Raw genomic sequence first — 15,783 nt, 5'->3', positions numbered from 1 at the left:
CACTCCAGGGAAAGGATACTGCAAAATATTCATTCCCTCCCCACTCCTGGGGAAAGGATATTGGAAAATCTCCATTCCCACCCCACTCTGGGGCCAGCCAAAGGTGGTATTTTTTTTTAAAAAAAAATTTGATTTATATGCCGCCCTTCTCCGGAGACTCAGGGTGGCTTACAATGTGTTACGCAATAGCCTTCATACTTTTGTATATTTATACAAAGTCAGCTTATTGCCCCCACAAACTGGGTCCTCAGAGAACTGTTACCAGTTCTCCGAACTACTCAAATTTTCTGCTACCGGATCTCCGAACTGCTCAAAATTTCCGCTACCGGTTCTCCAGAACCTGTCAGAACCTGCTGGATTTCACCCGTGGTTTGTACAATGAATCCTTTACATTTGAATCAATATACTTGGTTCAAAACTTATTTGATGTAAATCCTTATAAATAGATAAAGTATCTCAGAGATGTCTGATTATTTATTTTTATTCTGTTTGTACCACAGGGTTCCAAACATAATTTTTCAAATGCGATAGATAGACTACTCACCGTTCCCACCAATGGATAAATAAATCCAGCTCCAATACTGGCTCTTACGTCGCTGATAGGTAGAACAAACCCAGTGGGAACACCTTTCTTCTCAGGCATGTGGGAAAGAGACAAGTGGGTTTTTGCCATACAAATGGGCAAATTCCCAAATCCCTACCAAAACAGAAACAAGAAAGAGAGAGAATGTATCTATACCACACTGAAATAACAACAGTTTCCTCTCCAAGGTTTTGCATGCTGTACACTAAACAAAGCTAAATTTTATTACCAGTACATTGCTGACTTCTAGGAATAAGTCTTTGGCTCAAGCTTCAATAGATTGTGGCATACATCTTAATTAATAATAGGTTCTTCAATGCCTTTCTCAAGGCCCAGTACAGATCACAAAGAGAGCAATTGCGATATCTTATCTAGTAACTCAACAACTCAACTGCGGTAGTCGGGACAGAGCATCCGCCAAGAAATTCTTCCCTCCTGGTATCTACTTGAGGGTGAACTGAAAATGCTGAAAATATTGCGCCCACCTCACCTTGTTTCGGTGACAATTTCCTTGGGGTCTCTAAAGCCGCCAGATTTTTGTGGTCAATCCATACCTCGAATGGCATTTTATCATATCACAGGGTATCATTTTAAGCATATGCAGTTGTGTTTGGCTTGTCTCAATAGTTAATATATTGTTTATTGGTTTGGCTATTGAGCTGTGAATTGTTGAGTTACATACTGAACATATATACATCCATAACTAAAAGGGATTAATCTAGGAATTGCTGAGATTAATTAGAGTAAAGTAAGATAACAAATCCTTCCACTCACCCGGCAACTAAATAAAAAGTTATATAAATCATTTTTAAAGTTTTCTAATTTTCACAGGGATGAAGAGCAGGAGGGAGTTAAAATCAGAGTCTCAAGGCCTGGAGACTTCAACTCTAGAGTGAGTAATAGGAAGAGAGGACTCTCAAGGTAGTGTAAGGAACAAACAGAATTGTAGGAAGTACTCAGGACGTCAGGAAGACCATGGGTTTAGAGACCAGAGTGCCCTAAACATAAGCATCAGCCATAGACTCTGATTCAAATAGGGAGCCAGGACAGAGCCTTGTGGAATGCCGAGATATGAAAGTGGCAATGAAGGTCCGATGCACTTTTTTAATCATTTAACCAGGAGCCTTTCCTTTCTTAGGCGACACAAATCCGTGATTGTGGGGGCCAGGCAGCATTCTGATTCAGAAACATCTTGGTGATATTAATAAACAAGTCACTGAAAGGGCCAGCAATAGTAGGCCCTATAGGATGGGAAAAGGCAAGAAAGGCAGGTATCATCCAGGTCATGGTTATCCCAAAGGTTTAGTTGCATTTTGAAAAACATCTTTGGATTTAAAGGCACATACAGAAAGATTGGGTCCTGGCCCGCAGCAGCATTATACTGTATTCTGGGCAGTTTTTATCCATTGTTTAAACAGATACATTTTAAAATAGGAATGGCACTCACAATATATCTGTTGGCATATATTCTTGTTTTTACCTGTTGAGTGTAACAATTTATTTGAGACTGTGCTGCAGGAGACAGCTCTATATCCTGAGCTCCATAGATCTTCTGAGCTATGATTCTTATTTTTTCAATTATGGGAAGCTGTGAAAACAAAACAGGATGACAGAATGTTAATTTGAAGAGACCCAAGATACTTTCCTTCATATCAGGATTGCCTAGTTCTCACTGGCAGTGAATTTTGTACAACACTGTACTAAACGTTCAGTTATGCATTGTTTCCTAAAAAAAATATCATGGATGTAAAAGATAGCCTCTGTTGCCTTCCATTCAGAAATCATCATTAACCTTATCTTTTCTACAATGCAGACAGAGAAAAGACAAGTTTATGTATATCAGCTTCCCGTAGTTATGCATTCTGAAGTGTACATATAGTCCTTAACAGTTCATTTAGTGACCGTTTGAAGTTACAAACGGAACTGAAAAAAGTGACTTATGACCATTTTTCACACTTACGTTGTACCGTCGTATGACATTGGACACGTGTTTTACATTCAGATAGTTGACAACTGATTCATATTTAGGTTGCAGGGTCACATGACCAAGAGACACGGTTGCAGTGTCCCTGGGTCATGTGACCCCCCCCCTTCTGTGACTTTCTGACAAGCAAAGTCAATGGGGAAGCCAGATTCATCCTACAACCATGTTTCTAATTTAACAACTGCAGTGATTCACTTTAACAAATGTGGCAAGAAAAGTTGTAAAGTGGGATTAAAAACTGTTCTCACTTAGCAACATAAATTCTGGTCTCAATTGTGGTTGTAAGTCGAGGACTACCTGCATTTCAGTTTTGTTTTGCTTATTTAGCAAGAAAGGCAAAAATATGTTGCAGTCACTCACCCAAAACTCAGTTCTGGTTAAATCAAGCTGTACATATTCTGTATGCTCATGATAATTGGAAAAAGCCACTTTTTTCTATATGCTCAGTGAATTGTTCTCTCATAAACAATTCACAAAGACAAGTCCAAGTCCCATATCTGGCATGTACAACTGAGGGATCAACACAAGATGTACAAATGGCTTGTGTTGTCTGATTCTTCTTAAGCTCCAAGTGGGATATATCTATATAACACCTGAAGATGTGCAGTTTTAAAGCACGTAGATGCCCTTGGAAAAGTCTTGCTGAAGTAAACCAGGCCTGGAAAATTTATCACAAGCTGAATATAAGCTTCTATTATTGAAACTACTCTAGAAAACCTCTAATGGATTATCTCAAAAAGAGCTCTCAGCTTTTTTTCCCCTTTGCTATTGCAGTCAAAAATACAGTCTTTACTAAATGATCAATATACTGTTCAATTGCCAGGGTATGTAAAGAAGCATAAGGCTAGGCTGATCCTTTATTTTAAAAGTGTCTACTCTGCACATCCCATTCCCTCTGTAGAAAGTCCTGCCCCAGTCTAAGTCCTAGATTTTTCTGCCTAGATTGGCTTGCAACAACTTAAATTCAGTAAGTATGAGGTAATGTTAGCTTATCTTTTTTACAATGGAATCATGTATAAAGTTACACTGCTAATTTTTGTACTAATCACGCTGAAGCCTGGAAAGATGTGGGAGAGAAATGAAAATAATTTTTTAAAAAGGACAGAATTAATGACCAAAGGATTCTTGCCTGCCCCATCTGTTCAGAAGAATTAACACATTCAGCATACACACACACACACACACACACACACACACAAATTAACCACAGCTACTGCCACAATATTTCCTTCTATGATTAAGAAGCAGCCAACACAAATGCTTGGAGCAGAGGGCATTTTGCCACAGGAATCAGTAGCGCATTGATTGAGTAGGGCTGGGCTTTTGGTGTCCTAGCTTTGTGCCATCTCTACAGCAAAAAATTGTCACGGCAATGTAGTGATTCATTGCTTTGGTACCAAATGCCAAGGCTCAACCTCATCCTTCAGTTCTGGAAAGATTCTTATTAGCACATTCCTTTATTTAAAAATAAAAAAAAAACCAGGGAGGAGGAAGGTAACCTTAGACCTCACATTAAATCCAAGACAAATTTATCACTCTGTGACAATACAAAATGTTTTGGCCCTTCTCTGTTTTTTTTTTTTTTAATCCAGTAACACTATGTTCACGATTGTATTTTCATTGGGCAGCCTTGTCCCCCTGGCCTACAACTCTTAGCATTGCGGTTGGTGTTTTGGTACCCGTGCTATAATATTTTAAACCTCAAACTCTGTTTGCATAGAAATGACAAACAAACTTCTAGAAAGTTTTGATGGATGGATACTACAGTCTTCCAAGTCTTCTATCGACTAGACTAGAGATAGAAATTATGGCAGTTGAAATTGTACAAGGTTCTTTTGCTCTACTGAATGTCTCCTTTAAAAAAAACACATGTTTTTTAAAATTCCAATATACGGTAGTCATGTTTAATGTAGGATTTTTCTCTCCATTATTTATTTATTTAGAACATTTATATGGCCACCTACCTTAAGCAAATATACTTGGGGTGACCAACAGCACAAAAGTAATGTAAATGATTAGTTTCTCTTCTATTTTGAAAATACCCCCAAAAGCTCTTTTCTGCTTTTTACTTTGCTCAAAGAGTTTCCATAGAATTAGAAGTGTTGTAATGGTGTGGCTCAGTGAAAGTACACTTCCAGGACTACTCTGCTTTTTCTTTGGTTGTTCCCAGATAACATATAAAAATGTATGGCAAAAACCTATCAAGCAAGTAGATCTTTTCAAATAATAATCATAATGAAAATCATAATGATAATAATAATCCTCCAGTGAGGCACTAGCGACATGGCTGTGGGCTTGTGATAATTCAAGGAATTCCCAAAAGCTATCCAGATTTCTATAAGCCAGTTCAAAGAGAAAGATACCAATAAAAAAGAATAGACAAAAAAAAATAAATGGAATATAGAACTCAGCCTGATTTACAGACAATGCACCACAAAAGTTGAACATTGAAGAGTGTTACACAAGAAAATATTTTCAGATTGTATTGCATTTGGGGCTGTATCTCCTTCCCTGATAGTGGGATAATTTATGCTGAATACATCCAAATTTAAAGACCATCCATACAAACAGGTACTACTGCATTAGATTCAAAAGGCCAATGCTACAACAGAACTGACATTTTGAATTTCAAGCAGTCTCAAAAGGTCATACCAACATTTTAAGCAGAAAGCTGCTCACTGGTGGCTTGTTACATCAAATTCCAGTTCAGATGGGACTTTTAAAATTAATTGTGTAAGTCTTCCAGGAGAATATTTTTGAGATAGAATTACAAGCATTGCTTAAGTTTGCATAGAAGCATTATATTAGGCATATTATCTGGTGTCCTAAATTTTTTTTCTTTGACAATAAGCAAGTTTCTAGTTCTTATACATGTAAAAACAGGCTTGAAAACAGTAACAGCAAGATCTAGTAAAGCTACAGAATCCAGAAGCTTTTATAGTATAAATGGAAACTTTCAGGGCATTCCCATTGTCACATGATCAAAATTCGAGCACTTGGCAGCTGGCATGTAGTGTATTGATGACGGTTGCAGTGTCCCAGGGTCATGGAATCACCTATTTGGACCTTCTGACAACCAAAGTGAATAGGGAATCCAGATTCATTGAACAACCACATTACTAACTTAACTGCAGTGATTCACTTAATAACTATGGCAGTTATTAAAAGGCTGTAAAATGGGACAAAATTCAAAAATTTGGGGCTCAGTTTTGGTCGTAAATTGAGGATTACCTGTATATAGAAAAACAATAGTGACATAACCAAAGAACCAAAACTCTCTTATATTTCTGTTCCTCAGATGGGAATAAATGCAAAATATTTTGTGCCCATTCTAACAATTGCAATGAGACAAAAGTAACTTGTTTTAATTTAATTTCTAAAACAGCTAAATAAAAATCACAAGCTACAGTATATCAGAAACATGGACTAATTCATTCAAAACCAAATGCTACTGAAACATATGACCTGATAATTGGAGTCAGACTGCTCTGGTTAAAACCAATCTTCTAATTTTCATCCATGTGAACGTATGGACAGCTTCCAATCCTCCTTCATGTTTGTTTACAGAGACAACATGGACAACAGCTATTACTTTTTATATAAAGTTCTAGACCGTTATTGATTCTAGTCAGCATAATAGATATTTCTTAAGGGATTTATTTTGAGACTGCTCAATTATATTTAACATTTTTTGGTCCGGAACGAAACTGCGTGGGTTGTTGTTTGAGCTCTGTTCAAATATTTAAGCATCCTAATATTTATTCCAATTATGCCTGCAGTGGGTTTTTCCAAGCACAAGGGAGCCCCAGCAACAAAGCTTCACTAATGTTTCAAAAATTGCAGGGAAGCAGACTAATCAGTTAAGCCTCTGTGAGAAGGAAATAATGTGCATTTACTCGCTTTCTAAACAAAATATTAACTAAATTACAGAATCTCCCAGGACAGGGTGAAGAGGATTTCATTAGAGTTTTCACAGTATATTAAACACATAGTGAACAGGCCATTTATAGATGAATGTGATGTGACACCAACTAACATGATAATAGATTTCAGTGACCCAAGTTTATTGGCAGTTGTATAAACACAATAGTTTACAAGCTACGGATTAAGAAATTGATGTTTTTGCTGTAATCTGAATGTGCCTGATGATTTTTTTTTTTTACAACTTTATAACATCCTAAGAGTATTTTAAGTCCACGGTAATTATGAAAATGAAGGCAAACACAAACAAAAGCAAAACTTGATTTGTCACAGTTATTTAGACATGCTCTGGAATTCACCATGTTGATAGGTATGCATACCAAATAATTTCAGTAGAGCCTTTGGCTTATACTATGGATTTTGCCTCCTTTTCAGGTGCTGCTATTAAGTCATTACATAAATTAATCTGACTTTGAGACAAATTTTAATATTTTCCCAAGTCCATAGTTTTTAAAAACGGTGTACTATAACATGAAAAATTATGACCTTCTCATTAGTCCTTTAACACTGGACAGACAAATTTATGGCCCTTATTACTCAGTGGATTGTAAATGTAAAATTACTTGTGACATATGAATGAGTTGAGTACAGCAGTGTGTTACCTACGGATAATTATCGTGACATAGGGTTATCCTTTATGTTGTGTAAATATATATAAACAAATACATTTTTGATAGACATGTGTGTCTGTAAGATTTTTTTTGTATTGCTTTCTCCCTATTTTTTCTTTGTACTGCTTCATTAAAAAACTGAAAGCAATTATCTATATATATAAAAACAAAACCACTCATGCCGTAATCATGAAATCTCTAGAACCGTAAAGCCTACAAACTTGAAATTTGCCATGTATGTTCCTCTTGGCTTCTAGGTGCTCATTAAGAAAGGATTTTCGAAATGACCTTCAGAGCACTAGTATTTCCTATAACACGCTCTGATGATAATTAGTTAGACGTTCTACTCCCCCTCCCAACTTGAAAATAACTCTGGAGAGAATGGGATAGCATAGGATAGTCTTCTGTGGGGCAAGGCTGAGGGAGAGAAGGGGATAGGATGGGGAGGATTCTGTGGGGCAAGGCTGAGGGAGAAAGGGAGAGGATAGGGGAGGATTCTGAGGGGCAAGGCTGAGGGAGGGAAGGGGATAAGATAAGGGAGCCTTCTGTGGGGCAAGGCTGAGGGAGATAAGGGGATAGGATAGGAGACGTTTCTGTGGGGCAAGGCTGAGGGAGAGAAGGGGAGAGGATAGGGGAGGATTCTGTGGGGCAAGGCTGAGGGAGAAGAAGGGATAGGATAGGGGAGGATTCTGTGGGGCAAGGCTGAGGGAGAGAAGGGGAGAGGAGAGGCTGATCATAACTACTCATTAACTTTCAAGCTGTAAGTGTCGATTTATCAAGCTTGATCACATAGTTTCATAGCGAAGCACGGGGATCCAGCTAGTTGCATAATATATGGAAAAAATAAATAAATAGCATGCAGTTTTCAAAAGCTCTCACCTTGCCCCGTTTTTGAGAGCTAACCCTCTAAAAATTATATCTTTGTGTTCTTTGATGTAAGTTTACATAGGTGTACAATAGCCATTTTCCTTTCCTTAATTTAGGAAACATGATGTGGCTTTAAGGATTGTACTGTTGATTTATGTGTACTGTAGTGCTAAATCTAGCTGTTTTATCAATGAAAGTGTTTCAGATAAATTTGAACGTGCAACAATGTATGTTCCAATTGCAGATGACATATGTTATTCCATATTATGGAATTAACATTACATGGAAACTTCCCCAGGCCTGTACAGTTCTGATGCTCAGCCCTGGTGCTATTCTGCAGAACAGAGTAAACCCTTCCGAGTTTACTCTGAAGCATAAGACCTGAGACAAATAGGTTAAAAGCTATCTAACTTCCATGCATTTTCCTATATGTATGCATTGTGTTGAAACAGATTCATTCAAACTGTCAGCCATTGAAGGCATACATAGAATTTATTGTTCCACAGCACTATAAGTAATAACAGCATCAGCTCTTTTCAGAAATACCAACAGCAAAGAACCATCGCCTTCATTATTTGATGCAAAAAACACATATGAAGAAACAGGAACACTTCACAATTTTAAAACCAGGACCTGCCTGTTTCATTAGTCCAACCCTAGCTCTGAGACACTTATAGGTGACCCCCGATAACATTATCAGGGTTTAATCAAATTTACCTTTTAAAAAAATGCCCCCAGTTTTGCTTTCTTTCAATGGAAAGAAAAGATTTCAAAGTGTAAGAGAAAGAGTGTTGTTCAATCCAATCGCTTTCTTTTGGATTTGTGATGTAACTTTTGTCACAGGAGCTTAATTAATTAATTAAATTTGTATTTGTTTTCTTATTGCACCATGGATGGGATTATATATATTCTTTGCGTTTTGACACTACATTTCTCTATCGGCTCTCCAGAAAGGAGCAGATGTAAAACATACGCAGGCTTAAGGCTGAGGGTTATCTATCTCTGCTGTTATAATCTCATGGTTATTTAGATATTACATCTCTACATGCCTTAAATCTGGATGCTTCCTTTCCTCCATCCTTCCCCACATGGGCCAAAGATAGAACCCCAGTATTCTAAGTGCTGAAAAAAATCATTATTTTCTGCACAAGGGAAATTCAAGGAACCATGAAGAATAGTAACTGAATCACTGTATAATGTGAGCAGCTTCCTGGATGCTTTCATATTAAAACTCTTTGATTAGAGTGAAGTTGACTGTTTTTGATTGTTATGTTTCTTTTATTAATCTGTGGTATCACGGCAACAAGAATGGAGTATACACAGACACACACATGCGTGCACATTTGTAAAATAGCTTTGAGCCTGGAAATTAGCATTTCCATTTCTATGTAGGCTGGAAGAAATAATAAATAGCCCCCTGTCAGAGGCTCAGTGAAGCCATCTTATATCTTCCTTATATCTACTGTCAGGCACTGAGCCAAGACAGAACAAAGTTCAAGGTGCTCTGGATTGAGATGGCCTGGTGCTAAAACAGCAGCTGATTCAGCAGTTTGCAGCTTTCATTTCTTTTTGTTGTCACTTTTCTATTACCCTTTCATAAATCTGTTTGTAATTTCATCTTTTTCTTTTTACTTTACAAGCCATGTGGATCACAGAGAGATTCTTACACTCAAAGCACCCTTCTTGGGCAGATCTGGTTTCATAATACAGGGAATAAAGAGCTCATGAAAGTTTAACTGTAACATGAATCTACACCTCCACCTGTGGTTAAAAAAAAAAAAAGAAGATTTATTTCCATCTAGCAATATCCAGCCCCTTCCCACCTGGTGCTTGAGAACATGAAAGAAATAGTTCAGAAAGACAAATAATAGCTATCATGTAAAGTCTCTTTTGTTCCAGATCCAGTCTTAAATGAAGTTGTTCTGAATCACAGCAGGAAAAGGCCATGGGTAGCAACTGAGAAGAGGAAGGGAAGGGGTTGGGAAGACTGTTGACAACACAACTACTCTTTGGAAACAGAAAACAGAATAACAAAGTTGGAAGGGACCCTAGAGGTCTTCTAGTCCAACCCCCTGCCTAGGCAGGAAACCCTACACCACTTCAGACAAATGGTTATCCAAAACCTTCTTAAAAACTTCCAGTGTTGGAGCATTCACAACTTCTGGAGGCAAGTTGTTCCACTGATTAATTGTTCTAACTGTCAGGAAATTTCTCCTTAGTTCTAAGTTGCTTCTTTCCTTAATTAGTTTCCACCATTGCTTCTTGTCCTGCTCTCAGGTGCTTTGGAAAATAGCTTGACTCCCTCTTTTTTGTGGCAGCCCCTGAGATATTGGAACACTGCTATCATGTCACCTCTAGTCCTTCTTTTCATTAAACTACACATACCCAGTTTCTGCAGCTGTTCTTTATATGTTTTAGCATCCAGTCCCCTAATCATCTTTGTTGCTCTATTCTTACAAATCTTCATTTCAAAACTATATTTTGATGGTAAACTGATGGAAACTCAGAGCTTTAGAAATGGTTTTGTAATTTTTTTTACAAATGACTTTTTATGGTGGTCTCCAGAATTGTTTTAGCAGGGCATGATGGGTTTCAGGAACTGGAAGGTCTGGTGTGATTAATAGATTTATATAGGATATGGCTGGCTCAAATCCTCCCTGATTGTCTAATAAAGTATTCACATAACTGTACCAGTAATAAAAAACAAGCAACGAATTTAGGTATTATTTGTTCAAATTCTCAATAAGATCTACCTGAAGCTCTAATAACATTCAATGGAAAAGATATGCAAAAATTCAGAAAATACCAAAGGAGCAAATTTTTTTTTTTAGATTATGTTAACACTAAAGCATTATTAATTCAGTGCTATATGCCAACTTAATTAATTCGTACAAAGACTACTGAACTTGGAAACTTAGAAAGAAAATCAAATATAATCCTGATTCTAAATTATTGAGAGAAATTAACAAGTGTCTTAATTATAAACTTGCAAGTAAGGCAAATATACGTGTCCCAGGATAATGTTGCAGGATCCAATCTGGGTTGGTCACCAGGACCAAAGGTTTAGTCTTCTGAGCTTTCGGATTTATGCTGCAGCCCATCTTTAGAGAATTTCACTCTCACTAGAATGTGTGAGAATGTGTCAGCACCTTGAATTTTGTTCTGTCTTTGCTCAGTGCCTGACAGTAGATTTAAGGAATATATAAAATGGCTTCACTAAACCTACTTGTAAGTCTTCTTGGAAAGTCAATATGGATTTACAGATGTCTTCTAGTAATCTCCTATTTTGATTAAGTGCCATCAAGTTTACGTCGACTGTTAGCAATCACATATGTATATTTTCTCCAGGACAATCTATATCTGTCCTTTATGTCTTTCAACATAGCATCCATCTCCACTGTAACTGAATCCATTAACTTTTCATGTTTGTTTTCCTTTCACCTTTCTAAAACATTAGGGACTTCTTAAGACAGTTAGAACTTTGTATAATGCATCTGAAAGAGGATAGTTTGGATTTGGATATTTGTGTCTTGAGTGAGAACCCTGGGCTGATTTGTTGATCTACTTTTTTTCTTGACTATCCATACTACTCTTGGGAGTCTGCTCCAAGGTTCAAAAGCATCAATACTTTTTCTGAACTGATTCTTCAAAGTTCAACTTTTGCTTTCTTCATAGAGGAAAAACTATTGCATGCACAAATTGTGATGTTTGTAGGTATAGACCCATCCTCATATCTGAATATCCTTTTCAAGGTTTTCAATACTTCTTCTTCTTGTGCCATATCCGTCATCGGACGTTAGCGATCATGTTGGCAATCCTATTTTTTTATCAACAGCAGCATGAAAAAATGCTGCTGAGTTTTGTCCAAACCAGTCCCTTGGGTTTTGAAGCCATGATGTTCTTCAATCTTTCCCTGGAGGATTAAGTGAAGGATGCCATATTTTTCTGGGTGTCACGTCACATGTCCAAAGTATTCTAACTTTCACTTTTTAATGGCTTTGATGATTTCCCTTGGCTTTCCCAGGTGGCTTATCACCTCCTTATTTGTGATTTTGTTAACCCATCTTATATGTAACAGCTGTCTGTAATTCAAATGCTTCTAGTTCCTTCAAGTGGTTTTCTGTCAGAGACCAACTCTACTCCATAGAGCAGGATAGAAAAGATATTTTTTCAATACTACCCTTCCAAATACTATCAGTCACATATTTTTGACTATTGCTTTCCTTGCTATTTATTCCTTCAGTATCTTCATTGTCAATTCTAAGGCTGTACTTATTGTAATTACTTTGGTCTTCTATGGTTTTAAATTTAAGCCTATGTTTTTCACTATGCTGCTTGGTTTTCGTTACTAGAATTTCTGAATCATCTGCATGTTCAGCTATTGGAGCACAATCAGCATAGTACAGATTATTGATGTGTCTTCCCCCAATTTTGAAACCATACTCATTTTCTTCCAATCCATCTTCCATCATCTTCAGAATATAAATTGAATAAACAAAGTGAGAATATATAGCCTTGTCTCAATATCCCCTACCTCCTTATTTCCTATCTAGATACTCATAGACATATGCAGCTTCTTTCAAGAATGCTGTTTTGCAGAACTCCTAAACTAAGTCAAGGTTCACACTAAATCATTTCTTTGTGGTCAATCTCATGGGACTTTGCTAAGTACAGCAAAAAGATAAAAATGCTAAAGTTCTCCAGAAAGGATGGTCATACTTAGATTCACCCATGTCAGAAGGTGTGAAGGCAACCCAATGATAGAATGGATAACGATATGAACCGGGAACCATTAGTGTGACATAAGCTTTTGTTAAGTAGTAATTTATCACATGGAAAATAAATAGTAAGTAACACAAGGGAGTTCTATACTCTTTTAAATACATCTTAGAATAATGATGCACAAGATGATTGTGTTACAAAATTCCATGGAGTTGACAAGAGTGTCAACTATAGATCACACCAGCAACAAAATTTAAAAACATGTGGAGGAGGCTAAAGTGTTTATATACATAGAACTCTACGAGAGAAAGAATTGTTGGCTGGGATTAAGAAGGATGATATCTAGCCCTACGTGAAAAGAGAGGTTGTTTCTTTTTTTTTGCCAATCCTCCATTTAAATGCATCTTTAGCACAGAACTTTTATGCTTTTGAGAAGGCATGTGAGAGGCTGAATTAGAAAGAGGAGGTGGAAATGTCTCCACTTCTCTGGTAGGAACTTGCAGGGTTTTTTTGAAGCACAACCTCAATCAGGGTGTCTCCCATTTTGTTCCTTGTAAGAGCAACTCCCCCACCCCCAACTTCTGAGCAACGATTATATAATATTTTACATTACGTCTCATTAAAAATGACATTGCTGCTATCAAAGAAGGATTTGAAAATAAATGAAAGTTTCTATTTTACTTTTGGCAATTGGATGAAGGGGAAGGTAAAGATCTTATGCTTATCCAAAATATTATCCTAAACAGAAACACACTTGAGTTACATACTGTAAGAGCGGAAAGGGACAGATATTTACTGAAAAAGGGAGTGCAAAATGTTTTAATTCAAACCGTTACCAATCTGAAATGCCACATTTTGAGATCAAAACAGTTGTTTTACAGTTGAAGTGATCTCTTTCAACTATTATAGTAGTGTTTTAATTTCCAAATAGTGATCCGAACTCAAAATAGAACAGTCCATTTCTGAAAAAGCTTGCCAAAAAAATTGCAGGGATTTGTCAAGGCAATCACCAGGAATAAACCTGACTCAAAGGCATGTGCACATTCACACACACACTAGGTACTGCTAGATATAATGACTGAGTGACTACAGGCATCATCCATCATGTTTTGCCTCTTGCAACCTTGCTTACCTCCAGGTCATAGAGATATCTGAAGTTGCTCTGTTGGTTAGCAGCTCTCCTTACAGCTTCAGCCAATTCGATAGCTCCTCTGCCCCCCTCTGACCAGTGCCGGCAAGGGACTGCATCAAAAGCTCCAGACTGTTTGGCTATCTCACAGACTAAATTAATCTCAGCAGGCGAGTCCGTTCTGCCAACAAAAGAGTTTTGGATTATTTCATTTGCGATGGTATTCATTAATCATAGGCAGGGTTGGTTTAAGGAATTTGGGGGTTCAATGCAACATCAATTTTGGAGCCTCCCACCCAGACTTAGAGTAATATCACAGATGGACTCCTGCAGAATGGTGGTGGAGGAGGAAGGACAGTGTGCTTTAGAGGAAATAGACCTTTCTGCTGTCAGCACCATTCACCATGCAGGAAAACTCTACTTAGCCTCTGGGTGGGCCTGTCTACCTCAAAACCCAGCTACATAGACAAGCAGTTGTACCTTCTTCATTTTTATGCATGTAACTTAGATACCTATAGCTTGCTTTTACCTGCTATTCTGCTTGAAAAGAAATTTTCTAGCTCCATATGCTATGGCCCCTTTAAACAGGCTCTGATCACATACAAGTACTCCTTGACTTACGACCACAATTGAGCCCAGAATTTATGCTGCTAAGTAAGAAAATTGTTAAGTGAGTTTTGCCCCATTTTACAACTTTCTTGCCATTGTTTGTTAAGTGAATCACTGGAGCTGTTAAATTAGTCACATGGTTGTTAAATGAATCTGGCTTCCCCATTGACTTTGCTTATCAGAAGGTCGCAAAACATGATCCAATGACCCCAGGATACTGCGACCGTCATAAATATGAACCAGTTGTTAAGCATCTGAAAGTAAATCATATGACCATGGGGATGCTGCAATGGTCATAAGTGTGAAAAATGGTCTTAAGTCACTTTCATCAGTGCTGTTGTAACTTCGAACAGTCAGTAAGTGAACTGTTGTAAATGGAGGACTATCAGTATATTTAAAGGTCCTCCAGGCTGGATTATGGATGACAATAGTAGATTTGGGAAGATTAATTCTATTAATAAATGTCATTGGATACTTATGCATACAAACCTTGCACTGTGTCATTTTTAATGCCGTGACAGGTAAGCAATCCCAGCAAGAGCAAAGTAATTTATACACACATGATGAGCTCAAATATCTACCAATACCTACAAATTAATCATAGCAAAAGAAACTGGTTTGCTGAAAAGGTCAGGAGCTGATCTTTTTTTTTCCCTCCTTTCCTTCACCCTCCACCTCACTCTTTGTGTAATCTGAGCATCCAATTCCTAGTAATTTTCCTATTCCTCCTAATTGACTAAGAACTAGTAGTATATAGCTCAATAGTAGTAACTGTGAGAGGGATCTTGGAGTCCTGGTGGACAACCATTTAAATATGAGCCAGCAGTGTGCAGCAGCTCCCAAAAAAGCCAACACAGTTCTAGGCTGCATAAACAGAGGGATAGAATCAAGATCACGTGAAGTGTTAATACCACTTTATAATGCCTTGGTAAGGCCACACTTGGAATACTGCATTCAGTTTTGGTCACCACCATGTAAAAAAGATGTTGAGACTCTAGAAAGAGTGCAGAGAAGAGCAACAAAGATGATTAGGGGACTGGAGGCTAAATATATATATGAAGAACAGCTGCAGGAACTGGGTATGTCTAGTTTAATGAAAAGAAGGACTACAGAAGACATGATAGCAGTGTTCCAATATCTCAGGGGCTGCCACAAAGAAGAGGGAGTCAAGCTATTCTACAAAGCACCTGAGGGCAGGACAAGAAGCAATGGGTGGAAACTAATCAAGGAGAGAAGCAACTTAGAACCAAGGAGAAATTTCCTGACAGTTAGAACAATTAATCAGTGGAACAACTTG

General features: G+C 37.5%; 1 protein-coding gene across 2 annotated transcripts in view; it reads right to left on the bottom strand.

Annotated features, from left to right (window-relative positions):
• Positions 1–15,783, bottom strand: part of MTHFD1L (methylenetetrahydrofolate dehydrogenase (NADP+ dependent) 1 like) — a 122,060-nt gene that overhangs the window by 22,569 nt on the left and 83,708 nt on the right. For both annotated transcript variants that reach the window (XM_034419016.3, XM_034419015.3), the window contains exons 24-26: positions 13,881–14,058; positions 2,064–2,171; positions 545–697 (exon numbers count right to left, since the gene is read on the bottom strand). In XM_034419016.3, coding sequence (XP_034274907.2) covers positions 545–697; positions 2,064–2,171; positions 13,881–14,058 — 439 coding nt within the window. The remainder of the gene's footprint in view (positions 1–544; positions 698–2,063; positions 2,172–13,880; positions 14,059–15,783) is intronic.

This window comes from Pantherophis guttatus, chromosome 1, assembly GCF_059756535.1.
Source record: "Pantherophis guttatus breed Tessera chromosome 1, ASM5975653v1, whole genome shotgun sequence".
NCBI classification, from domain to species: Eukaryota; Metazoa; Chordata; class Lepidosauria; order Squamata; family Colubridae; genus Pantherophis; species Pantherophis guttatus.
This window is presented reverse-complemented; position numbering and strand designations above follow the sequence as displayed.